The following is a 26,908-nucleotide window of genomic DNA, read 5'->3' as shown; positions in this document are numbered from 1 at the left end:
GTATGTTGGACGCAAGCATTTTAATCAGGTGGTGTCTGGTGTTGAAAGACTGCGAGGCAATTGGCAAATGACAATATCACTGGGTGGAAGAATGGGCTCGGGTAGGATGGGCTGAGAGTGTGAGAGCGAGAGAGAGAGGGAGGGAGTGCCCTGCAGTTGGCATCCACTGGCACACACTCCATCCTCTGGCACTCCTGTAGTACATTTGAGCTGGGCAGGGCAGCAGAGTGAGGGAAAAACTTAACCTTGGAAACAGTGTAACAGTCGCACCATTTCAAGCTTTTTAAACATTTGACCTTTTTGTTTTTTTGGACCTTCACTGAGATCTTTGGTTGCTTTGTTACAGACTGTGGTAACCATGGTTTTAGAAACTACTTCAAACGTAAATCTGATAGAAACAAAACAAACTCTTCACCAGGCATGTGATCTCTTCTTCTCTGGTGGGAAAGTGTACACAGCGGCACAGAAGAGATCTGATGTTGATCTCGTGAACTCATCGCTGCTACTTTTCTTCAGTGGAAGCAAAAGTTTGATACGATTAAAGACTCTGGAAAAACTGGAAGCATCCATCTTCCTTGACAAGGCAATCAAAACCATTACTTTATCCATGTCCATCACAGCATTTTATACTCATTTTTTAAAACTTTTAGCTAAAATACTACAACAGAGGGGGAAGAGCGGGCCCTCTGGTGTCCAACTCCAACCCGACCCTCTGGAAGGCTTTGGAAAACATGAAGGAGCGCATACATTATGAACCTTTAACTGTATTTTCATACGTTTTACAGCTTTTTCCATTGATAATGACAACCCTCATGAACCCTCTTCTATACAGAATTTTATATGTGTGTGTGTGTGTGTGTGTGTGTGTGTGTGTGTGTCACATCCTTCCTTTTCCTATATGAAGACACCTCAGGGATGCATGTTTAGCTAAATGTCTTTACAGTGACAGATAGGAGAGTCTCACTGGTCCATGATGTAAAAATACTTGTACTACTTTATTACATTTAGCATGCCACATGCTATGGCCTTGAACTACTGGTGTTATTTTACAAATTTGTTCCTTTACAATGACTTTACATTTATTTAGAACTCAGAGGCAACATTGGAGCTGACTTCAAAATGGCCACACATCCTCCTGTTTATATGGTCAAGCTTTATAGCAGAAATGAAGGGTTCTATAGCTAAATTTGCTCTTAATGTCAGCTACAAAGAGAGAAACGATTTATGTATTTAGACTCACCACCTAAACTTATGTTAAGGCTTAAAGTTTTCATCCTTGGAAGCACTTTAAACGCCTGATCTTTGGTAACTGAGTCACCAAACTTCAACTAAACTAAAATCTGTGCTCTAGTTTTGGTGAATAAGATTCTATATTTAGCATTAATTAGCGGGCATCTGTGCATTGCATCCATACAGTTTATGGAGGCCCATTGCTAACAGAGCTTAGTAGCAGCAGACAATACTGTGGATGCTCAGCCTCCTCCTTTAAATGTGGTCACGTCTGGCTGAAGTCACAGCTATGGTCATAAAGCTAAAGTGGAGGCTTAGCAAACTGTTTATGTGCATCTTTTATATACAGTCTATGGGTGTGAAAAACTGGCAGACTGGAACTCATTTTTGGAGTAATTCTTACTTCCCCCCTCATTTTATACCCACTCTCTCTACGGTGACCCTCCGAAGAAGGTAAACAACTCTAAAAAATGTTTTCACAGAAAAAGCGAGCTCTGTAAAAACAGTTTGACACAAAACTCAAGTAATCTGATCTTGCATCGTACGAATTCATTTCCTTCCTTGTTTCAGCCTTGCTTATCATAATAACCGTAGGGTCATAGTATGCTAATCGCTGTCTTCACATTACGTTCTGTTTTCATAGACTCGAACTAAACACAGGGTGGCAAGGTCCCCATAGAGAATCATCAGAGAAAAATCTGTTGAAAATTAAGAAAATGGATACATTTCCAAATGACTTGCTTTTGCAAGACTCAGTTTGGTAAAAAGCAGACATCTATTGATTATTATAAAGTAATTAATAGTAGTATGGTCCTGTTTGTCCTGCTGCAGCCACACAGTTCAATCATTACAGAGCTGAATGAAGAGGCAGCGATAAGACCTGTGTGTTTTAGTAAGAGCACAGGTCTGCACATTACAAACTGAGCCTCTGCAGCAGGTGAAGGGGTGTCAGGTCTCCCATTGTGGGGACATTGAGGGGCAGATGACAGGAATGGGGGTGATCAGTGGGCTGTCAGGGCAATGGGAGAAATCCTGGACACTTCCTGTCACATTCGCTTTGGTGGGAGTTCATTCCTTCAACTCAGCCGCCCACATCTGACAAATTTGTCTTAGACACCCACTCACTTGTACCTGGCCACGTTCAGAGGATTTTTTCCTTTAGTTGATCTATCAGTGTTCACCTGAGCCTCATTAGAAATGGTCTCAGTGAACGGTGGCTGTCAGGAAGCCATTCTTAAGCTACGGAAAGGGGAGAAAAGGTTGAGTTTCGCCAAATTACACGAGAATTGGACTGAAAATCTTATGGAGAGATGAACCAAATCAGAAATATTTGGTCATTATTGTATAAAGAGGAGGTCAGGAGACAGAACAGTGAATGTCTACAGCCATTTGTAAAGCATGGTGGAGGTTCTGGGCTTTGGGTTGCATTTCAGGCTACGTCTACACTAATCTGCACAAGTTTGGAAACTGTGTTTTCGTCTAAAAACGCTGGTACATACTATTTTTTTTAATCGTTTCCAAGAAGTTGCGGATCCACACTGAAACGGCTGAAAACGCTTATGTTCCTTACTGCGCATGCGTGACACATAAGACGATTCCTGCCTCATTTCTGTCTGCCGTTTACTTTCCGGCTCTTTGAAACGTCGCGGCAAATTGTCGAGGAAAAGCTCCAAGTTTTTTAAATGGACTGAAAATGAGGTGGAGTTGTTGCTGTGAGTAACACAAAAGTACAAAGTGCAAAATCAAGCGAGAATATAGACTACAATGCCGTCCTGCATCTTAGCTGAATTGGTCACATGACTGCATCATATGACTAAAATGCGTCATTGTTTTCTAAAGGCTCCGGGTTCACATTCCACACTGCGGCGAGAAAACGGCGTTTTCAAACGTGTCCACTTTGGAGAGCGTTTTCAAAAGCTCAGTTTTCTTTGCCCAAAAACGGAGAGAAAAAGATGCGTTTTCAAACAAAAACATATTAGTGTGGACGTGGCCTCAGACAGTGGTGTTCAGGATCTCCTCAAAGTTGAAAAGTACCATCAGATTTTGATGCACCACACAGTACCATCTGGAAAACATCTTACCAATGCCCAATCACAGTGCCACTATCAGTCATGGCCTTAAGGTTATTGAAGCTGTGTTGGATCATCTTGGTAGAATTCAATGAAACAAAGAAGAGCTTTGAATGTCCTTCAAGAAGTCCAGAGAACTATTCCTTAAATCAATGACAAGAAAGCTGCCTAAGAGAGTTCAGGCTGTGCTGAACAATAAAGATGCTCCTGCCACATATTAACTTTCAAACTTGTGAGAGCACAAACTCTGTTTTTCCTGTATATCCATGTATGCTTGCACATGCAGAGTTTTGCAGAATATTGTAGACTTCATCAAGTACCAGAGTTCTTGCTGAAGATCTCTGTGTGAAACACACACACACACACACACACACACACACACACACACACGCACCACCTTGAGAAGAACAAGAAGTCTTTCTTGTTCACAGCGTGCGCTGCAGATGCTGCAGGAAGCAAAGGTGTGAGATAGTGAGAGAGGTGCAAAATAAAAACACTTTACAGCCCCGGCTTCCTCTGGTGTCAAGATCAAGAGAAACAACAACAACGACAACAGCGAGAAGAGGAAACCAGATAATAAACGTACGAAACCTCAGCGAGCATTAACACACATATTACGGTGTGGGAGTATTCTGGCAGCCTCATCATCGCAGTCTTGTGTTTATTCAGTCAAACACAAGTAAAAACCGCCTCACCAAGGGCCCAAACAGGCTCCTATCAGTCAATTATGGAAACCTCACCCCACCTATGTGTTTGTGAACTCTCAGCTTTCTTGTCGTTAAAAGCATGCAGTATAACTCATCTGCACAGATCTGTCTTTAAATAGCTTATGTTTGTTTTAACAGGCAAAAAGTAAATGCGTGGATTTCTGTACATGAGATAACACACAGATTACCGGCAAACGTCACAATTAGTCATTCTAGAGGTGATTTTATGTTCTGATCTGTGACTCACCTCCCAGTGGACACTAAATTCAGGTTTTAGTTCTACATTAAACAAAAAAAACTTTAAATGTGCATTAGTTTTAAAACTGATGGAGAAGTGCACTCCCTTCTAACAATTAGAAATGGCATTTTTATGTATTCTGCATGGTCCTGAAAAGCAAATATAAAGAGAATCCGGCTCTGAGTAAACACAGCCACAGATACTCCCGTAAGGGTTGGAGTAAACATTCGACTGACCCACTACTCCTCTCAGATCTAGGTCTGATTACAGATGTTTCACAATAAACGAGGATGCTTAATGAGGCCGATTTACTTCGATATGGTTAGATTGCGAAATACCTACGTTGACACGGTGCATTGCAGTTTTTATCTTAAGAGCACATCACAACCACTACTGTACACTGCAGTGAAAACACTGCACACAGACACACTGCACCAGAGCCTGCAGACACTAGTCATTACTGCAGACATGTGACTTTTTATTTCACACCACCCACCAAATGATTAAAATCTCATTCCCCAGGCTGTCGTTTCGAGTGAAAGACGGTGAAAGCAGCGAAAACACAAATTCTGTCTGTGTGTTTCCACTGGAGGGTGAAATAACTGCCTATTTATTCCAAAAGTAAAGGACCCAGCAGCAAGTCAAACCTTGAGTAATTCTCCTCTGCTTTCTGTGTGCTTTACAACAACGTCTGAGTAACACAAACCTCAGGTTTACTGTGCAACTAAGTGCTGTGCTGCAATAGGAAGAGGCCCATTTCACGAGCGAGCGTCCTTCGGCTCCACCGGGCCATTCGCTTCCGATCAACTGCATCATCCAGTGTAAACAAATAAAAGGCACCATTCTGAACAGCCCGTCGCTGTCTTTACAGTAAGCAAAATAGGTTACTCCAGGTTGTTTGTTTGAATATGGTTCACTGGGATTGGCCTTTAAAATACGGTCCTGTCAATGGAGTCTACTGTATAATGAAGGATAGAACAATTTGCAAAACTTGCATCGTTTTGAAAATCAGTTTGATGTTTCATGGAAAATGCTCAGTCATTTTCTGGTACAGAGCAGAACGAGAACACTGATACCAATCCTGATATCGTTGATGTAAACACAGCATCCGCTAGCAGCGGGTTACCTTGGAGCAGAGGTGTCGAACTCCAGGCCTTGAGTGCCGGTGTCCTGCAGGTTTTAGATGTGTCCTTGATCCAACACAGCTGATTTAAATGGCTAAACTACCTCCTCAACATGTGTTGAAGTTCCCAAGACACCTGGTAATGAACTAATCATTTGATTCAGGTGTGCTGACCCAGGGTGATGTCTAAAACCTGCAGGACACTGTCCCTTGAGGCCTGGAGTCTCCACCCCTGCCTTAAAGCGAAGAACTGAAGTAGGCAGAACATCCTCCTCCCAGCCAAAACCCATTAATGTGAATAACTATTCAGAAACATTGGCCTCTAACCTTGACGTTAAGGCCGATGTCACAGAGTCAAAAGAGTCCACGATGTTTTAGTAGATCCACCTATGGTATGAATTTCAAAATCCTACGTCACCTTGTTCTCGAGTTATCACGGTTATAAACGTAAATGTCCACACCGAAGTCGCCGCCCGTCTGGTGGGGTGACCCCTCGTGAATACCCCCTGAAACTTGGTGGAGCTCCAGTAAAAGCAGGGCTCTCTACATTTTGATACAGACCCAAATCAACTTTTTAAAAATTGCAAGAAAGAGTGCCGTCTCAGAACTCTGCATGGGCATTTGATGGTATTTGACTATTCTTTGAAGCTAGTCGTGGCAAGCCTGTACCATTTAAGCTTTAACTTTTTAACAATATTCAAGAATCATGACCAGCTCTGATAAGAATTTTTTTAGAAAATCTGCACATTTTTATATTAAAAATGAGCAAACTTACATTAAATATTTCATACGTAGATTGACCTGTGTGCTGAGCATTTCACTGTTAATCTGCGTGATACTAATCAGAATTCTAATCAAAGCCCTCTTATAGCCCATGTCACAAAGCCCAAATCATCTCAACCGCCCCATCCAAATCCATCTATGCTCTATATATAAAGTCTTCCCTCTGGTCCTGGCCTAAGTCCGTGACAGTGCTGGAGGTCCAGCGAGGACAAACAGAGTTTGATTTCAGACCTAATTAGTCTAGAGGTATTTGGAAGGTGGTGCCAGTTTGCCAGGGTGGGGGTGGGGTGGGGGACAGTTAGATTTGCTCTTCCTATCCAGGACAATGGTTGTGGGTCGCAGCTCAGGGAAGAAGTGAGAGTTTATTTGCCAAGTTTCACTATGAGCTCAACAATGTTCGATACATTTCAAGGAAAGTTTCACTAATGCTGGCTAACAGCAGCTAACGCCAGCGTTTATTAACAGAGAAGTTCAGAAAATCCTCACTGTGAGCTTCACTGACTCATCGACTTGTATCGAACTCCTTTCGCAAAGTTTTAGACGTCGCCACCCGGCACACTGACAGCAGACTAACGTCGCACACTCACTAAAGATGAACGCTCACTACTGTAGCTAAGATGCTGCACATGAATTGGGAGAAAACAGAAGTCAGTTGACCAGAATCTGTAATCTACTGATGTCTAATGGTGAGATTTTACACACGGTCCCTTTAAAGTGAATGGACACAAAGGCTTTATATGTCTAAAGATTTATAGTCTAAATCTGTAGGTACAAAGCAGTCAGAGTGGACCCTAATCTTTGTTAACAATAAAATCAGATCTGTTACCAAAAGTGAGACAACCACCACAGACAGAGCACAGACACAGTGTTTTTAATCTTTAAACTGCTTCCTTAAATTGGGAAAAGGTTTTTAACATTTCCTTATGTTGTGTGTGTTACGTGTTTGTGTGTGTTGTTGAACTGTTCTCTGTTCCCACATTTCTGCCTGTCCTCCATATCAAAGGGCCCGGAGTCACCGCCTCCATCTGAAGCAGCTCACACCTCAGATACTTGACTCTGCAGTGGCAGGTCATAAAACACACACTACCCTTCATGTAACAGTGGATGGCCTGAAGGGAATGAGGAAGGCACAAATAGACACACACACACTCTCACAGACACAAACACAAACACAGTAAAGCTGGGTTTTTCCACTGGCACTGCACTATATACTGTGTGTATGGTGTGGAAAAGCATGCTGCACTATTCCTATGCTCTTGGCGCTCTGACCGCAGCGTTAAGGGTTGAGATATTATATTGGTCACCGAGCCAAAGGACTCGCTGCCAGCATCGGGTCTCTGGAGAGGCGGCAGAGAACTTCACCGTTTCAACAACATGTCACTTTGACATTAAAAGCTACCTTAAGCGCCATGGTCGTGTTGTACGTAAACAGTCTTTTAGCCACAGGTCTGTCATGTTTACACCAGCACTGAGTATGTGAGCATTTCCTGCGATATTCTCCTGAATCACAGGTGTCGCCACTCAGAGAAAACCTTCATATCAGTGCAGGTGAAGGAGAAGAAGAAGTCAAAGCCTTTGTGCAAGGTTACATATTCAGAGGCAGACGGAAACAACACCAGACTTTTGCCATTTTAGTTAAAAGACCAATCACAAATAAATCAAATGATAACACAACTTTAATTGGCCTCACAGCCTGCTGCAAAGTCAGCGGCTCAGGATTAATTTAGCACTCCAGGTTAATTCCTTCTTCTCATGTGACCTATACGGTCTAACACACACACACACACACACACACTGTGCATGTGTTCTTCTGGTCATGATGACTTCATTAAATCGGCCTTGGTACTGCCAAAGCACCATGATGTTCTTCAAGCTAACTGCCGCAGATATAATTTTAGAACATTTCTAAGCTTTAAAAGAAGAAAGATGACATATTTTCCCAAGAAAGGTGTTTGAAAAAAAGATAATCAATGGGATGTGATTCTTTTTTGGTTTTCTGCCATTTTTCATTGCACGAGGAATTCGACTTCCTTGGCCAAGTCGCCCAATCATCTGGTACAAGATCACCAATTTACCGTCTCATTTCTTCCCTTTGTGCGCTGCGTGCTGCATTCCTGCAGTGCGTACGACACGTGCTTGGATAAACTAGGAATTCAGTGCAATTTTCATGATCTTGGCGGTCAGAGCAGATTTTTTGAATGGCTTGGCTGGAGCGTGAAAGGTCACACAGTAGAGTGGAGGCAAACACTCACACTTGTTTTTGTTCCTTCCCCATTGTCCATGAGGAAATGTAAGGTATTTTACGGTAAGTGCCAGACACAGCGCCTCGCCCACATGCAAAAAGCTGTCATCTCCAAATGAGCGCTGGACAGAGGAGAACCCCCCCACACACACACACACACTGGGACACCCACTCTGTAATTATGCCTATTGTGTTCCTTTCCTGTTGCACAGAAAGAAAAAATCTCCATCTCAGTCACGCTGTGCTGCTGACCTCCTATCTGATTTTTTTTTTAGCTTACAGCTTATCTGACCCAGTCTGGCCTTATATACATAAACACTTATAGCACACACACAGACACACACGCACGCACAGTGCCTTTGTATAAATACTGGTATCAAAACACTTCCAGGGATTTTGAGTTGTTTCCTTGGTACTGAGGTGGTGAAACAGGCTCAGCTTTTAAGGGAAAATTTGGATTTTTTGACTCTGTTTGCTTTTACGGCCACCAAATGAAATAAAAACAGCAAACTGAAATACAGAAAACCCCGTCACTTATCAGCCTTCGGCTAAACCACAGTTCGGGTTGAGTCTTCCCCCATGACTATGCCCCCCTCCCCCCCACCAAATCTACAAACAGTGTTGCCATCAGACATTTTTTTTTTTTTTTAAATTGTTTTATTTTTTCAGGCTCTCGTTGTTACAAGATGCTATCAAAGAGGAAAGACACAATAAGGGTGGCTCCTGCAGGGAAGCTGGGAAAATACAGGAAGTGAGTGTTGTGAGGACAGGAAGTCACAGTAAAGCTGTTTGTGAGGGAGCAGCCAGCTGTCAGTCCTCTCAGATAAGCGAGGATAAGAGCGGCACTGGGGTGAATCGGTCTTACCGTTCAGTAAGGCCGGCCGTCGCACAAGTTCTTCAGAACGCAGCCCTCAGACATTCCAGAAACAATGACACATGACCACAAAAGACACACACACACGCACACAGTCCTAACTCTCGCAAGCTGTCAATCTTAGAATTAGCGCCCTTCGTTCCAGGAATGCTCCCCAACCCTTCGTGCAAAATGACGTCATCGGCCCTTTTTAACATTAGCATGTGTCTGTGGTGCTTTTTGTTAGTGTGTGTCTGTTTATATATACACATGCATTATGTATTATTGTTGGTTTGGTGTTAGGGCCCAGTAATTTAACTTTTATTTCATGTAGTCTGTAGCCAACACGGGCAAGCCCGGGCCATAAGAGAAATGTGGGTGTAAGCCAGGAGGCTCTGACTTGGTTTTATTCTTGGACTAGAGTAGCTTTGCATAATTCACAGTTCAAAATCAGCCTTATTTATCTCATAAGGGGTCCTGATGCAGACGTTTGTTTCATCTACTTTCTGAAATGAGCCGTTTCGACTCCCTCTTACATCCCTTCAGCCCAGCTTTGTTCTGACTGACTGTCAAAAACACCTTAACGGCAGGTGGGTAAGGTTTCTGTGCCTGAGATCGTGTTACGAAGATCCATTCTTAGTGACGACATCGAGAACCAGGAGTAGAAAAAAAACTGTGTCAAACAGAGTTCAGAGCTTTTAGCTCACGGGGACTTAAAACTGAACTTTCAATTACTGAGCTTTTAATGTGAGCAGTCACCATGGTAACAGATCTGATCTGGTCTGAACACCAAGACAGAAAAACATTGGCCAGTTTGATAAATTACTATAAAACAGAAATCATAGAAAAAAAAGAGACTTCAGAACTTGAATAAGAATAATTTGATCTTTAAGTTTCTTTCATTATCACAGCAACTGAAAGCAACTGAAAGCTGTCTCTATACTCTTTAGCACACTCAAACTAGAAGTGTCAACAGCATATCTACGGTAGCCCTGAAAGGCCAAATGCTCTCCAACAAGAAAAATACTCCCAAAGCACTCAAAACGCAACACATATGGAATAAAACACAACGGAAAGAAGAAAAAATGCCACAAAAACTCACAAAACCAAACTGAAGATAACATCAAACGTGTATTGACAGTATTATGTGAATGCCTGCACCTTGTTCTGCCGCACAACACGGATGGATTCTTCCTCCCCTTCTTTAAGTGTCCGATCCTTCACGTGTTTTGGTTTCTTTCATTTCCGCCGTCATGTTGTTGTTTCTCCAAAAACACTTTCTTTTGTTTTATAAGTTTTGTTTTTTCCTAGTTCTACTGTGTTTTATTCGACTTCATTAATGTTGATTTTTTTCTATTTGTGTTGTATTTTGTGAAATTCGACAGGTTGTTGACGGGTTGTTTGTTGCAGTGAAAATAACCTCTCAGGGCCACCGTATATTTCAGCTTACTTACAGTACCTGTTTGACATAATATAAACTAAAAGCAGCTTAAAAACAAGAAAAAAGGCTCAAAGTGAACAACAGTATTTCTTGACCTGCAGCAGCTACACTGACCCACTGATGTCACTGCATGTGACATGTGTCCATGCTAACTGACTGTTAGCACGAATCCATCTATGAAGTTATTTGATAACTTCTGTTGTTTTTAGCAAAATTTATAAGAGGATTTTTAAAACGTAGATAAAGAACTGACAGATTTATTATGAATAACCATGCCATGACTCTGGATGGCTTTTAAATTACAGGAGGACCGGATAGGTCACAGAACAACAGCAGTTAAATGCGGCTGTAATTATTACTGGCCAGGGAGTTAAAAATAACCCACATACTCACTCTGCATGATACTGAAGTCACTAAGCACTGCAGGTAATAACAAAATCCACCCACCCAAGTTTTTAAATAGTGCTGGGTACACGTTTATATTAGTTAGTCTGCAAGGACATGCTTATGCACAGCTCTTAGCGTGTACCTGTACTGAGCAGACGAGCTGGCACGTTAAAGATGAAGTCAGACGCTGAATCTCGGACTTCTTGGTCTTCGTCCTGCAGCAGCACGAACAGACTCCTCCACAGTGAAACTGTCGTGAACAGACCTGCCACAGCACACACACACGGACAGATAGATACTCATACACAAGGTCATCAGCCACAAGCAGCCTCTCACATCAAAGCAAACTTCAGGCTGTTACATTACTGAGGCTCACCCAGTGGCAGACGAGGGCTGGTCAGCAGGGTGGACGTACATTTGACCAGCACCTTTGCGGCCGCCAGCTTGACCTCCGCTGGTCGCTCCTCGCTGCAGCACGAGCACACCAACGCCCCCCACTGAGCGAAACAAGCCACTGCACTCAAACTCTAGATGGTAGATTAATTAGAAAAATACAGTTCAGCTATATATGAATGAGGAAGTTTAACCCACTTCTCACAGATGTATTTGCCACTTGAGCACAAATACAAATACAGTTGCACCAAAGAACAAAGTAAGAAAATGATAACGGCAAGCTTCACATTTTTGTCCACAGCAAGAACATATTTTTCATTCAGAGCATATGGTGGCTGGTGTATGCTTACTGTGAATACCTTGGGACATTGATAAAATAGAAAAGAAAGGATGTGCTATGCTAAAACCCCCCACAACAGTTCGTGAAAGATCTGAGAGCTAAAGAAGCTTTGTAATAATTCCCAGGGATCCAGAGTCTTGCAGAGTCCACAACGCTTGTCGTGGAATAGAGACGGGCATCGGTGCACACACGATGCTTAACCTGCACATCTGTGAAGGCACCATTAATGCTAAACAACATACAGATTATGCTAGTATCCAGATGGTGTCTCTTTCATGGAACACCTTTCTTATTTCAGCAAGGAAATGCCAAACCACATTCTGGTTGTATTCCAGTAAAACGGATAAAAAAAAGAACTGGTTCTAAACTGGTCTGCCTGCAATCTAAACTTGCTATGCACTGGTAACATTTTGGGCTTTATCAAACAATAACACAGCAGAGAGGTTGCACTGTAAGTAAATGGGAAAACATCCTATGTACTCATCTAATGCATCCAGAGTCTTGCTAAAAGAACGTATTTATGCAGATTAACCATTTTCATTTGGTGAAGCAATATAATGTAGTAGTTGAATGTTACCAATACTTCCCCCATATTGGAACCATTGATCTGTAGTAAAGGCATTAATCACTAAAGTAGCAGCTAGCTACAACTAAAAGGGACCAGGACAAGGCTGAAGGCTGGTGGTAACAACCTCCACCCCTCAGATTCTTTGCAGGATTACTACACAGCTGATGATGATGAGCTGGTCGTTACCTGCGGGTCAGAGTTCACCAGCTGAATCCCCAGTTGCGAGGCCAACGTCAGGGCAGCACAGTGGAGCTCCACGCTTGAAAACACAAAACCACATCAACTTCAAAACGGCCCATGCAAACAGTTTGCAGCTTTTACTCTAAAATATTTGTTAGATTTGCAGAAAATGTGACATTTTTTAGTTATTTTTATTTGAGTGAATCGGCCCTTAAATTTGAAACATTTGCACAGTGACAGCATAACGTGCTCCTCAGGTTGTTCTGTGGAAATCATTATCCAAGGCTGCGGCGCCGTCAGCCACACACACACCTCTCAACTGTATTGACTTACAATCCACAAAAGAAGTGTGCTGGTACTCACCACTACATTATGGGTCACAATAGCCCGAGTGCTATTCAATCACACGGCAGACAAGGGCAACCAGCAACCCGATCTCATCCCTCCCCGGCTCTAATCATAACCCTGGGGCCACTCTGAAGGGAAAGTGGATCCCCGGGTCCAGAGATTGTGGCCAGGAAAAGGCTTTGCAGGGCTAAAAGCCTTTGTAATCCAATCCTTATTCAAGCCTGTATTCTCTTGTCAGGGGTGAGAAAAGTACAGCAGTGGCTTGTCAAGAAAAGGGGCATGTGTGTGTGTGCCAATGCATGTCAAAGGGGCTTAAGTACGAGCACATACACACGAATACTGGAAGAGAGTGTGCCAAAATTGGTTTGTGGTCAAATGCAGAGACGGGCCGGTGACTCATAATCTTTGACAAAAATAATGCTTTCAGCCTGACAGGTGTGAATAATCTAACGTAGGAATAATGGCGTGATGAAGGTCTTTGAGAGAGTACAGATATCAGCTTTCATCCACTTTTTTTTTAATAACGTTAAACTACTCGTCTCTCTGGCTTCGGGACACTTAAGTTATCAAAACACTTCAGCGGTACGCAGCTAACCACGCAAACATCCTGCAGAGAGGACCCTTCAGGTGCGCCCAGGTGCGGGGTTAAGGTGCAGCCAGTGAACCTGTGTGTCACTCCTTCATGGATTCCGGCTCCGAATGAGCCCCGACAACCTGACGGCGACAGCAGTGTGAGGGCTCTTTCACGAGCCGGAGAGAGGAAGGGAAAAAAACAGAAAGAAGAAAAACAGAAAATGGAGGAGGAGGAGTGTGTGGTTGCATCTTTGCCCTGTAGTACATTCACGTCTCCATCCATCACATTTAAAAGCTGCCCTGGGATTTACTTGGGAACTGTTTTGACAGCAGGTTTTCAGTTAGGACTCACACAGTCCCTTTATAACGAATGTAAGTTTGAGGGGGACCCAGCAGGGCCCGTATGAACGTAGAGAGTAGCTGTAGCTGTCTCCTGTATCAATAACATGTACGAACATAACTTAAGAATGGGAAACGCTGTTAATTATGCATTAAAAGTGGGATTTTGAGGGTTAGCAGCACTGTAAATTTCTGCAGTTCAACATTGTTTACGAGAATTTGAATGCAGCGCAGAAAACTTCTTGGAACTGCCGAGAATTGATGTGGAATTTCACACAGCTGAAAAGCTCCCCCGTTCACTCCCAGCCCCTCCAGGCCTAGATGAGGCTATAAGTGTTTTGAGTTACAGGACGCAGACTTCACAGGCTGTAAACAGCTGTGAACTCTGGGAAATCTGTGAGGTTCGTGGGTAATCACGGGGCTGAAACTCTCTACTTCAGACTCACTGTGACGATGTCAGAGATGGATGTCAGGGCGATGAAAACCACAAGAACCAGAACTTAGACACGACGTCTGAGTTCAAGGGTCAGGAGTAAATCTTTACGGATTCTGAACAGAAATCAAACGATACGCAGTGAAATAAATATGTCTTCAGGCCCTCTATCTTTACTCGGATGGACACAGGTCACCACGGTTTTCCGTGTTTTGCAGAAGGTCATAGTACCTGGCACCAGGTACTTTTTCCATACCTGCTCTGCCAGGGTTGTTAGACTGCATGCCACCGATTGGCTGGTCAGTAGCGTCACTCCACGAGTCATTAGAGTGTCTCATTTCCAAAAATCAAAACCGCCATTCTTGAAACTCGACAACGATGAAAATGGCTACAAAAAACAACGCAGTCTGACGAAAAGCCACAAGCTGAGCAGCAGGTATCTCGTCGCTGTTCGTGTCGCATATTAATTAAGTCATGGGATGCTCAGCAGCGCTGCTATGATGACAGCCACGTACATTAGGTAGTACTGGATTGTAATGGAAAACCAGTCGACCCAGCTGCTGCCGAACAAACAGCAGTCTTCTGGGCCAAATATTAGCAGGACGTCAAAAGCTGCTGCACGAGTTATCAGGTGTCTGTGACGACCATCTAAGGAGGAAACCTGCTAGCCAAGCTTGCTATAACCTTAATTCAATGTAATCTTATTTATAAAGCGCCAACAGCAACAATCAGTTCAAGAAGCTTTATATTAAAAGGTAAAAACCCTACAATAATGACCCCTTTATGAGTAAGCACGTGGCGACAGCGGGAAGGAAAAACTCCCTTTTAATAGGAAGAAACCTCCGACAGAACGAGACTCGGGGAACTATCCCGATCATCTGCTACAACCAGGTGGGACAGCTAATCACTTAGCACGTCTACCTCTTATCGAAATATGATCACTTCTGACATCACGGGGCGGTGTCCATCTTTTATATACAGTAGTTCTTTTTACTGACCTGTGAGCAGAGTTCTGAGCCAATGTTAGGAGGTGCAACAAAACCTCCTCCAGGGACAAAACCCTTGCACCATCCTTCCACGGAAGCTCGTCGCTGGAGCTCAGCACACACAAAACCTGCAGGACCTGAGAGGAGGAACGACATGACAGAGACAGCAGGAAGAGCAAGTAAGTAAGATACTTAAGCAAGATACACAATGATGTCATCAAATCATCCTTTTTCACCTCTCTGCCTCACGTACACACACAGTACCAGAGCTACTGGTGAGGGAAGTTGCTCAGCGTCATCCATCAGCAGAGCTTTGGTGTCCTCTCTGCAGTGCTGCTGGCAAGTTGGCCCAAGGGTATTTTTACCCTTCTAGTCAGAGCCTCCCTATGCACACCCTAACCACGGGTACACAGCTGCCACACACACACACACACACCACACACACACACGTGTGCGGGTGAGCACAGCAGGCACTAAGAGGTCTTGTGTCTACTTTTTGCATCTTAACCTTGTGCTTTTTACTGTGCCCAGTCACTCGTACAGAGAGGCAGGCAGCTCACTGAGCACGAGGCGGAAAAGACCTGTTTTTTTCCGCCGCGCTAGACGCCTGTTAAAACACACACATCCAGGCGAGAACACATGTTGACATTCCAGCTGCATATCTCAATGATTATTATTTCTTTCAAGGCTCCAACCTGTTATTAGAGCTTTAAAATAAAGCTCACTTTATAAGATCTGTGTGGGCAGAGGGCAGGGCGAGCGGGTGCATGCAGCATCTGTGTGTAAACATCTGCCTGCGTGCTGCACTTTATGCATGTGAGCACCGAAACATCGAGGGAGCGAGGTGGGCCCGTGAGGTTTCTACGCCGTCATTCTGACTGATTGATCTGATACTAATCAATTACCAACAAACACTGATTACATCACGGCTGATCAGAGAGAAGTCACAAAGTTGCTGTTATTAATCCATTTGGCGAATTTAAAAGCTGTTTTTATTACAGCGTCAATGAAAATAACGTGGTGCAGGAGGGGAGAATAATACTGAAACATACAGATAATTATGAACTCTCTTTCATTCTGCGAAGCATCTTTGAGCTTTGTTTCATTTTATTGTAATTATGTTGCATCGTGAGACTTTAAACAGCTTTTTCTCAGAGGACATTCTTCATGCAGAGGATATCTGCATGAAGAATGTCACAAAAAGCTGATGAGACAGGATTTTTTTTATTCTTATGCAACAATTTATTACATTTTCCAGGTCCACAAATATTTTCCAACATAAATAAATCTGTATGTGAACGACTGACCTTGTTGGACCTTTAAAATCCGCTCTCATTGTAAGCACAAGGACACTTTGTTGAGATATCATTCATGCAATTTACTGCATGTTGCAATAATAGATTTTATTAACTTTACAGGTAAAAACACTGAGCTTAGCTTGCTGTGTTAGCACTGCAAAGTAGCAGAATGGTGAACACTGTGAGGCAGATCATTTGAAACTAAATCAGCGCCAATAGTGGACTTTGTCTCAACAAAAACGCAAATTACACTAAAATTAAATCAACCCAATTATGTAATGAAGTGGAAAATAGCTTGCTAGCATATCTGCCTTTATAGCAATGTTTTGCAGTCATTCAGTTACAGCATACTGCCCCCAAATGGCCTAAAAAGTCTATTTAGCTTTAAGCAAACTGCACACACACTGGCTCAAGAGCGCTAACCTATAAAAACAATGGCTCATAGTGTACACATAGATAATGATAATGACAGATAATAGTGTCCATATTTCAGACTCCTGTTAAAAAGTCACTTTGTGGCACAAAGTAGAGGCCAATACATACAACAGCTCATTTGTACTCGTCAGGGAGGTTGTGGTGGGCGTAGCCTATTCCATAGACAATATTTCATCAAGTCTATTGGTTCCTTTCAACTCCAGTGAGAGTCAGTAAATCACTGGCCAAGAAATGCCAAGACAGTGTCATTATTCATTTGGCCGCAGCATTTCTCTTTAACTGAAAAACTTCCAATATATATAATATAACCCCCCCCCCCTTCTTTGCAGTACTAATGGGATTATTTTAGTTGTAATCACAGCCATCGAGTGTGTATTTTTCACTGTTCATCCACCCGTCTGTCTGCTAACCCCGACAGCTGCTCTGACCATCTCTGCTGCTTCAGACTTTTACGGCCCGCTTTAACAAGCTCCCGTCTTGCGACATACTCGGCTGCCCACATACTCAAATATACACAGTCACAGTAAAGCATGCCAGCCCAGGCGAACAGACTTTCATAGCTGTAACATGCAAATAAATAGTGACGCCCACCCTGCATGAACAGGCACATTTGTAGTTTCCTGCTATAGTCTGTCCTGCAGGTCTAAAGAACTGGACCAGAGTCCATATATCTGCACGAGTCCTGAAAAGAACACAACTTTCCCTCAGCAGCTTTCCCATAATGCTTCACTGCAGATTAGGCTGAGCTAATGGCAACTGGCCCATTGGGTTGGTGCGTCTATGGCGCAGAGGAGGCTCCACTTAACAGGCCCGACACATTAAACGTTAACTGCTGGCCTGTAAAGCAAAGCCTGGAGTAGACACATGCCAGTCTGCAGCGCCGAAGTGCACAGCAGCGCCGAGTGCTGTCAGCTCTGCAGGGGTGTTAACGGCAGACGTGACAGAGCGGGTCCGCTGGCAGCCTGTCCTCTTTGGGAAGAAATACAACCTTCTGTCCCCAAACAGGAAATAGGTCGCATTTTCCTCTCCAAAACCTGTTAGCGAGGAAAGCTACCAAGCCTCTCAAGAGTCAGTGTAAGTAAGTGAGCGAGTGAGTGAACCAGCTCACTGCAAGTGTGCTTGGCGTTTCCCCCTGTGGCCGATTAGCCTCTCACGCAAGGCTCTGCGAGATGGATTGGGATTTTAATCAGTTTGTAACCAGTGTCGCTGTGATTCAGGGAAACTGTGTCAGATAGAAAAAAGGAGCTCACCATTCTGTGATGTTAGAACTTTAAGATTATGCTGCTGCTGGCAGCAGGCGTCCACATATATATAAAACAACTAGACGTGTATACAGGCTCCCAAACAAAAAACACAACAAACAAATGAAACTCCTAGAATACGTTTGTGTAAATCTGTGTGTGTGCGTGTGGTCTCACCTTGGCCAAACACTGTGGGTGAGTCTCATGAAGAGCCAGACTGGTCAGGTTAGACTGGGTGGTCTCATCCAGCCACTCAGGCCTCCTCTTCCTTTCCTCCTCCTCTTCCTCCTCCAGCTTCCTCAGTAGCCCCTCTAATGCCAGCTCCCTCACCTCGTACTGCGGGCACTGCAGCAGATGGTCCAGGAGCTTGGTCTTCAGCTGGGGGCCGTCCCAGAGCTCAGGGAACTCCACACCGGCGCTGAGGCCCACCCGAGCCAGGCTGAGGAGGTACTGGGTGCTGCCAGGCCCAAAGGTGGCAGAGGAATTGCAGGAAGTGACCAGTTCTGAGGCCGTGAGGACGGACAGAGTCTTCTGACGGAGTGTGCCGACCTCTGAATCTGACAAACGCATGAAACATAATATTAGCTGACAGCAACAAACAAACAGTTATTTAAAAGTCATTTTTATTCCAAACTTACAAAGTCAAACTTTTTAGAAACACTGCCATGTAAATTAAAACCGGCCATGTTATCTTCTGCTAGCATTCATCTGATGATATCATACTACAACGCTTTGGTTTAGTGCCACAAACCCACACGGAGCAACCCATTAATAATGCCAGCTGGCTCCTAAATGACTAACCAGCAAACATTTCCCAAACAGCATGGTGTATGTACAAACAGGAATCAGATGAGAGATACAAGTTACTGGAAATACCAGTTTCAAATAGGCCTCCGGAGCTCTGTCACACCTCAAAGTTGCACAGCACTGATACAAAAATAGCCCATTGCACAACCTACAGTATGATTTTATTTCTCGTCTCCATTGCTGCCTCTGGTTCAGATCCAGTATTCCTTTGAAAAAGGCCAAGTTCCTCTTAGAAGGTAGATCTGGTTTCCAAGTGCCTCTTTATCCTACTTGGCACCAAGTAAGCATTAGCCACTTTCTACCAACATGCCTTTGCTGTGAGGGCTTGTTGCTATCAGCGGTCAAGCTAAAGCATTTTCATGAGTGTCTAATATGTAGGGCTGAACGATATATCGCATTTGCGATAATATCGCGACATGATCAAGTGCAATTTTCTAACCGCAAAGGCTGCGATTATACTCTGGACATGTCCAAATTCATGGGCTGCATCCTCCTGAGGCCGCATTTGTAAACCGATTACGTCACAGCGACGTGCCGAAGGCTGTCCAAATTACTACCATATCCCAGAATTCATAGCGCGGCCCAGCCAAACTCCAGTTTCCAGCAATGGCGGCCGCTACTAAGTTTTAAAATTACTCATACTAATCTTTCTGGGTCACAAAATAAACTTTTAACATATTTTCAGGCGAGAAAGTAGCTGTGTAAACATCAAATATCTGCTCGGTTTATCAAGATATCCCATATTTGCAAAAGTGCTTCGACGTTTTCAGAGGCGTCTGCTACCCACCAGCTCGACAGCTAGCCGGGAGCTCGAGGGTTACTGATGCGGCCGAGAACGGCACAACTCCCGGCACATCATTTTCAGATCACCGCGGAGTTTCGCTGCTCGGGTTAAACGTAATATATAAGTCACTTAGACAACCTAAAAATGTTATTGTTGGGCTTTTTTCAGTGTTTTGTTTGTTCGTGAGTAAATCGGTTTGGCTGAGATTAAAGTTATTAGATTAGATAAAATAAAACTTTATTAATCCCCCGGGTGGGTTCCTCCTTGGTTTTCACACAGCTGACTAAACGTCAAACAGAAAACTTATTAAACAGAAGTATGAGACAGTCGAGAATTTACACCAGTGTCTGGTTATATTTTAGATAGCAAGAAGCAGACGGCCGAGTTTATTAAACTCCACCGAGACAGCGGCGACGCTAATCAGAACTAGACCGTCCAATTTCACGCCTTTAAATTTTAAAGGCGTGTTTGTGTGTGTTTATACAATTGCTATTATGTTTGCACTTTATGTGTAATGTTACTGACTGCAGAGATCAGTAAGATGTGTGTATTTTTTATTTATTAGTTTTATTTATTTAATATTATTTTTTAATTGAATGACTGTCTAGTAGTTCACAGATGTCGAAAAACTGAGTGTGGTAAAGCCACTGATTTTGTTTATGTATATTTCTGCAATCTGCACATTGTACTGACTTTCATTTTAATGTTTACACCAGGGTTCCTTGTCAGCACTTTATGCTCAGATGTTTGTAAGCTAAAAATAAACTATTGTGTATGTTCAAATATACTGTTGTGATTGAAGAAGTTAAATAAAAATGTCAGTCATCAATTCATGCATCACCTCATGTCATCATAACAGAGGTCTGTCTTCCAGGAAAGAACAGTTTAAAATTAATGTAATATAGTATTGGCCATACTATATGATGTATTGCTTGTCTTTGTTTAATAATACAGAAGACAAAGACCTTAAAAAATAATCGCATATCGCATCGCAATCGCAATATTGGGGCAAAAAATCGCAATTACATTATTTTCCAAAATCGTTCAGCCCTACTAATATGGTATTGATTGATTCATGACTTTTTGCGAGGTCACAGTCACATTATCACAGTGTCACAAAGCCTCATGGTAGTTGTAGTCTTGCTCCCAGTGCACACAAAGTGAGAATCTACAGGATAGATAACCCTCTTAAAGCAGCCCATTGGTCGAGTTCACACTCATGATCTTGTTCTCTTTAGAGCTGTGTTTTTCATAGTTCTGTTTGTTGACATCCTGTCAGTGTGTACTTGATGCTTGGGCTCTCCTTCCCAAAGGAAGACTGTTCAGTGACGTCAGAGATAACATACGAGGAGGACCGCGACACTAAAAGAATCCTGGATGGAAATTTACCGCAGAATTCTGAAAAACTATGATGGATGTCTCCCGACTCGGCCAATACCAAGAAATAAAAACTCTAATTTGCCTTTTCAGACACACCAACCTGGTCCTTGGAGTAACCCTGAATCACGACTGAAAGAGAGCAGGCGATACAAGTTTCCTCCAAAATGTGGCTCGCCTTATCCTTAGTTTTCCAGGCATACTGTATCTACCCTAGGATAGACCCACAACACGCTGGGAAGACTATGTATCTCACCTGGTTTGGGAACACCTTGAATGCAGGTGTACTTTGAATGTACCCCCCAAACTCTCCTTCTTCCCGTTATTATTTTCAGACACTACAATTTCTAAGCAGTTGTATTGCAGTCTGATTTCTTCACAAGCTAAACACACACACACACACACACACACACACACACACACACACACACACACACACACACACACCCCTTTGTGATGTGAACAGATGCATACAACAGGCCAAGCTGAAGAAGCCAGTGTCGTCTGTTCCTGTCTATTTTGACTTTTATTGGAAAGACTGTGTCAGTGTCTGTTTGGAAAAGCCCATGGTTGTGCCAGCCCGGCCACCTGTGAACACGCACCCTCAAGGAGTGATGGACACACATGTGCACACATACGCGCACACTTCCTGTGAAATATAAGAAGAATCCAGAGGCGGGGCAGCAATATAGTAACCCGATGCCATGCTCACACTGTGCTCCTCCCTACAGTACTGTTTCAAGACTCCACACAGACCCTGCTTTGACAGCCAACTCAATTAGTTTAACACACACACACACACACACACACACACACACACACACACACACACAAAGCTTATGAAACCCAGCGCAACTCAATCTGGCCCCACAGCGCCACTCAAAATGTGGCTTGACAAAAGAGCGGGAAATGCCGCATTCCTCCAGAGATGGGCTGGGTTACCGTAGAGATGGCCAGGTTATTATGGAACCTGATCCTCAAAGGGGGGTCCGAGGCCAAATAAGCATAGCCTAATGGTTATAATGGCGGGGGTAAGGGCACAGTAATGACACCGATGATGAAGGGAGGAAAGAGAAGAGGATGACTGAAGGAGAAAGGGTGCGTGTCAAAAAGAAAACAGCTGTCGGTCAAGGTGGAACGAAGTGAAAAACTGTGTGTGTGCGTCAAAGGGTTTTAAAAACAGCATGTTGCCATTTGCTTGTCATATGCTGATACAGTCAACTATAATGCTCCGATCCTAGACAGACGACAACGCTACACGCACTCACGGCGAGCAACCTGAGACGCAAGAGGCACAAAAATATGTTGAGTGAAGGTCAGAAGAGAAGAAAAAGGAGAAACTGAAAAATCCCAAACCAGGGAGGAAAGGACAGAGCGAGAGAGGAAAAACATCATTAGTCAGGATGCAAAGCTGCTTTTTTATGATGGTCTTTATTAAAACTAGAGTGGCGGAGGAGGCAGGAGCAGCCAAGCGTTGCCCCAGTAAATGAAAGGCGTTCCTGTGAGGGCCATTTCACCGCGATTTTTCATGGCTGATCATAAATAGCCATTGTTCTCCCACAGCTGTGTTTATTTAAAATCGGTGTCTGCACTTGTGTCTCTTCATTACGCTCGTGTGCAAACCTGCAGCTGGACCGTGGCCAGACTCCATTAAGCCGTATTACCATGTGATATTTCGGGATGCTCTGGGATGCGGTCGGGCTCGTGTGACTGCAGCTTGAGAACGGGGTTAATAAACGACACGTAAATGCAGGTCTTAGCGAAGAGCTTTAGTGCAACGTGATGGTGAATTCCACACATTTACAAACTGCTCAAAAGAATGTAAACTACTTATGGAATTAACTGTGAATTTTTAGCCATATTAGCAGCATGGCTCTAATGATGGCGGCACCGATTGTTCAAGACGGAAATATAAAAAACTATTAAATGGAATGGGATGAACAATATGTTAGGTATTGTTAATCAAATGACCCGTGAGCTATTTTGCCATCAGATTAACTAATTGTAAATAATTTTAATCCCAAATTGAGACAAAACATCCCAAGTTTTGTCTCAACATCAGTTCAGAAGCCCGTGACCAGGGCAGATCCCAAGATTTTTAGAGCCCACCGGCCAGAAAATGTGCTGGCCCCCCCCCCGCCTCAAACCACCATCTGAATATGTACCCAACCACCAAGTTCTTATTAGTCCTTTAACAACACTTCCTGTGCTAAAATAAGATTAAGCCCTTCTGCCGAAGTGATTAAACTCACCTTCATTGGGGATTTTTAAAAACCTTTTAACCCTTTTTGATAAATTATTACATTAATTTTCTGTTTATTGACTAACAGATTAAGTGAATAGTTAATGCAGCACTTTTAGCTGCTCCCTTACTCCAAAGGGGTTGCAGCCATGGATGGATCCCCATATTTTGACCTGACAAAGCCTGATGCAAAGCTCCAGGTCTGAGACCATCACAGAGTATGCTCCTATTCTTAAATCAGGGATCTTTTGCCTGTCAGTGATATTAGCATTAACCACGAACCACACAGCAACATTAGTAACTGATGCAGCGCTACTACTTTATTTAATTCAAATGCCATCCGCTCTACAGCTCTACAGATTTGTGCTGAATATTTGGCTCCAAGGAGCAACCTGATATCTCTAATAATCAAGGGAAGGCAAACAGTGGGGAAACGGCTCACCATCTCTCTTGTCTGAGCAGGACCACCAGAACAGTTCAATTTCTGGGCTCAGAGTGTGCAAAGACATATGAATAAAGAGAATGCTAACCACAGTAAAGCAAACATCGATCAAGGTCTGTGGTTATGCTGATTCCCCCTGCATATCTGTCATGTTTTAGTACATGAAATTCAAGACTTGAACAATCCTGTTTTACCCCGGTGGTATTAGCTTTTCATTGAAGACACCCAAATTTTCAAAGAGTACAAATACTCTGGAGTTCAAATTTTGGCAGTCCGTGAAAAACAACAGAGTGATTGCACACGCAGGAAAATCAAAAGCCTCGGCAGAGAGTGATGCTGCAGAGAACCGAGTTCATATGGTCTCAGACTTTGCTTATCCTGTGTGCACGCAGAAGAGAGGAACACAAGTGCTATATGTGTGATGGTCAGTTTTACACTAAAGGTCAAATATTTGAACTAAACGTAACCACAGCATCTGGTTTAGGTCAACCTGGGCCAACCTTGCAGTTTGTGGTTTATGGGAGGACGGGTACTGAATGGGTGCAGAGGGTCAGCATTCTGCTCCAGGAAACACTGAACTCAACAGCTACATCCAGCCCAACACCAGAATCGTTTTCACCACAGCTCATTTTTAGAAGTGTCACTGGGAAATATACACACTTTGAATATTATGCAATGCCCGAGATCATATGACGAAGGGTGGGTGAGTGTTCTATATAGTCGTTTAAGAGCTGTACCACAAAACTGGGAGAAGAGGCGTGCTGCTGCTCTATTAGCGCTTCCCATAGCCCACTAAAAGCTGGTTGTAAAGACGCTTTGCTGTGTCGAACTAGAGCTCTGGCAAGATGCGTGCACGTGCTCTCACACGCAAGCACACAGCTGGATTTCACATCAGTCTCCACCGTCATTACCCAAACTGTGAAAAACAAACCCCAGACGCTACGTGTGTGTGTGTGTGTCTGACAAGTGTGAGAGAGCGGGCCCTCTTATTAGCCTAAAACACCAGCCCCACATATACATCTGTCCTAAAAATAAAAGGACGCTAAAACAAAAAGAGCTTTAAATAATATTTCGGAAAAACACCCCAAAAAGACAAAACATGAAATACAATTTTAGATGAAAAGAGAAGCACTCAAATTGCTTTTTACAACCACTTTTGTTCAACATTTAAGTGCTTTGTGTCTAACACTCTCACTCCGATTAACACATTGGGATCAACTTGGGGATTGTCCAAGGATACTTAGGAATGCAGACTGGATCAAACCAGTTAGCTCCGACCTCTCATGTTTTCTCTACTGGCTGGTTTGCTAACCACAGACAAAGCGGTGGGAAAAATTAACCAATGGTTCTCGAGTACGCTTTCTCTCACTTGCCGAGCAGGTCAGAAATCAGCAGAGATACCATATAAGCCACGCCCCTATTAAAAGCCACACACCATTTCGAAGGCTTTTATACATTTCTTTGATACAGAACGTAGGCCAGGTGACTGTGGTGGTGATCCTTGAGATCATTCAGCATTTCCCCAACCCTGCTGTATTTCACTGCAACTGCAGTCAGCCGTTCATCTTCTGCTGTGAGCTGGAGAGCTGCTTCAGGTGACCATACGCTGAGCTCACTGAACAAAATAAGGGCTACAGTTGGCAGCTACTGTCTAAGATGGTGGAGCTCGTCTATCCTCCAAGTATTTAGTACTATTATCTTACAGGTTTAAAATGCTCAATTTTTATTCCCTAAATCTTCGAGATCAATAGTCGTCAAGTCAAGTAGCCTCCTTTTTTTTCAAGCTCTTAAGACTACCATGACCTGGATGACTACAAATCTACACAGACTTGTAGAGAACTAGTTAATAAGCTTGTTTTTTTCTGAACAGCTAAACCACTGCTTACTAATGATCCCTAAGCTTATGAGCTGTGAGCAGTTTGATTCGTGCACCCCAGTTTTATGATTATAACGAGGTAAAACTCAGCATTTCACACAAAAACATTAACGATGAGGTCAGAACACTCAAATAAAATGGTAAATGGTAAAGTCCAAGACATCTGCAGAGTGGTGTGTTCTACAGTATTTCATAGGAGGAGGGTGAGCAAGTTATTCAGCTCTTGGCACTAGACTGCAGATGGTGCACAATTCCCTAGAAAAAAAAAAATCTTAAGCTAAATGAGTGGAAGTATCCAAATATAGAGCCACACGGCTTACCAAGCTGTCACACATGAACATCAATCAGATGTGCTAAACCTTCTTGAAGCCTAATTATGACAACATGGTTTTTTGGATGCACTAAGAATAAACTTCCAAGGCTTTTTTCTTTTTAATACAGCACTCACACACCACACATGTATGGCATGTACAGCGAATGTGACAGGATGCTATAATGATTCCTCCTCTCCATAATGACTGGGAAGGGATTGCTTTGTAACTGCACTGTAGAAATCCATAATCTTCAGCTGTCTCATTCTGAAAAATGCATACTTTTTAAGTTACTATCTTATTAGTAGGTCGCTTCATTGTTTACAGATTTTTGGAAAGTGATGCGTTCGGGTGGCGGCATTCAGAGAAAAGCACAGTGAGCAGTCAGTCCTTGGAACAACCAGGATGAAGATAATCATTTGCTTTCATGAGAACTTCAAAAATCAAAGAAGCAGCAATGAATAGAGCTTGTAGTTGACTGCAGTGCTGTGCAAAAGTCCTGAGCCAACACTCATTTCTTTGTATTTCGATCGGAAAATAATTATTCTTCAGTACAGCCTGAACTCTCCCCAGGAAGCTTTGGAACGCTAACTTTTTTCCACTCGATAAAAGCTAACGTGAGGGTTCCCGGTGGTTAGGGCCAAATGCAACTGCATGGCAGGATGCAGTAAACGGACCAAACTTCAGTCAGAAGAACAACTGAGATAATCCATCCACGTACGAGGTTAGTCATTAATATACTGCTGCATAGTTACATCGTAAGGTTTTAAAAACTGAGCTTTAAAATGAACAGCGGTAATAAAAACCGTGAGAGGCCGACAGTGATCACTGCCTTCTTTTAGGGGCTTGTTCAGATTAAATA

The 26,908-nt window shown here is 43.2% G+C and overlaps 1 protein-coding gene across 1 annotated transcript in view; it reads right to left on the bottom strand.

The window, feature by feature from the left end:
* The window catches only part of thada (THADA armadillo repeat containing), a 124,112-nt gene that overhangs the window by 6,968 nt on the left and 90,236 nt on the right, over nucleotides 1-26,908 (bottom strand). Inside the window, exons 32-36 of the mRNA XM_085478395.1 lie at nucleotides 18,385-18,764; nucleotides 15,246-15,370; nucleotides 12,561-12,633; nucleotides 11,450-11,600; nucleotides 11,216-11,338 (exon numbers count right to left, since the gene is read on the bottom strand). Coding sequence (XP_085334521.1) covers nucleotides 11,216-11,338; nucleotides 11,450-11,600; nucleotides 12,561-12,633; nucleotides 15,246-15,370; nucleotides 18,385-18,764 — 852 coding nt within the window. The remainder of the gene's footprint in view (nucleotides 1-11,215; nucleotides 11,339-11,449; nucleotides 11,601-12,560; nucleotides 12,634-15,245; nucleotides 15,371-18,384; nucleotides 18,765-26,908) is intronic.

This window comes from Copadichromis virginalis, linkage group LG13 (genome assembly GCF_057382275.1).
Source record: "Copadichromis virginalis isolate Kocher_CV1m ecotype Utaka linkage group LG13, C_Virginalis_male_GT1.1, whole genome shotgun sequence".
Classification (NCBI taxonomy): domain Eukaryota; kingdom Metazoa; phylum Chordata; class Actinopteri; order Cichliformes; family Cichlidae; genus Copadichromis; species Copadichromis virginalis.
This window is presented reverse-complemented; position numbering and strand designations above follow the sequence as displayed.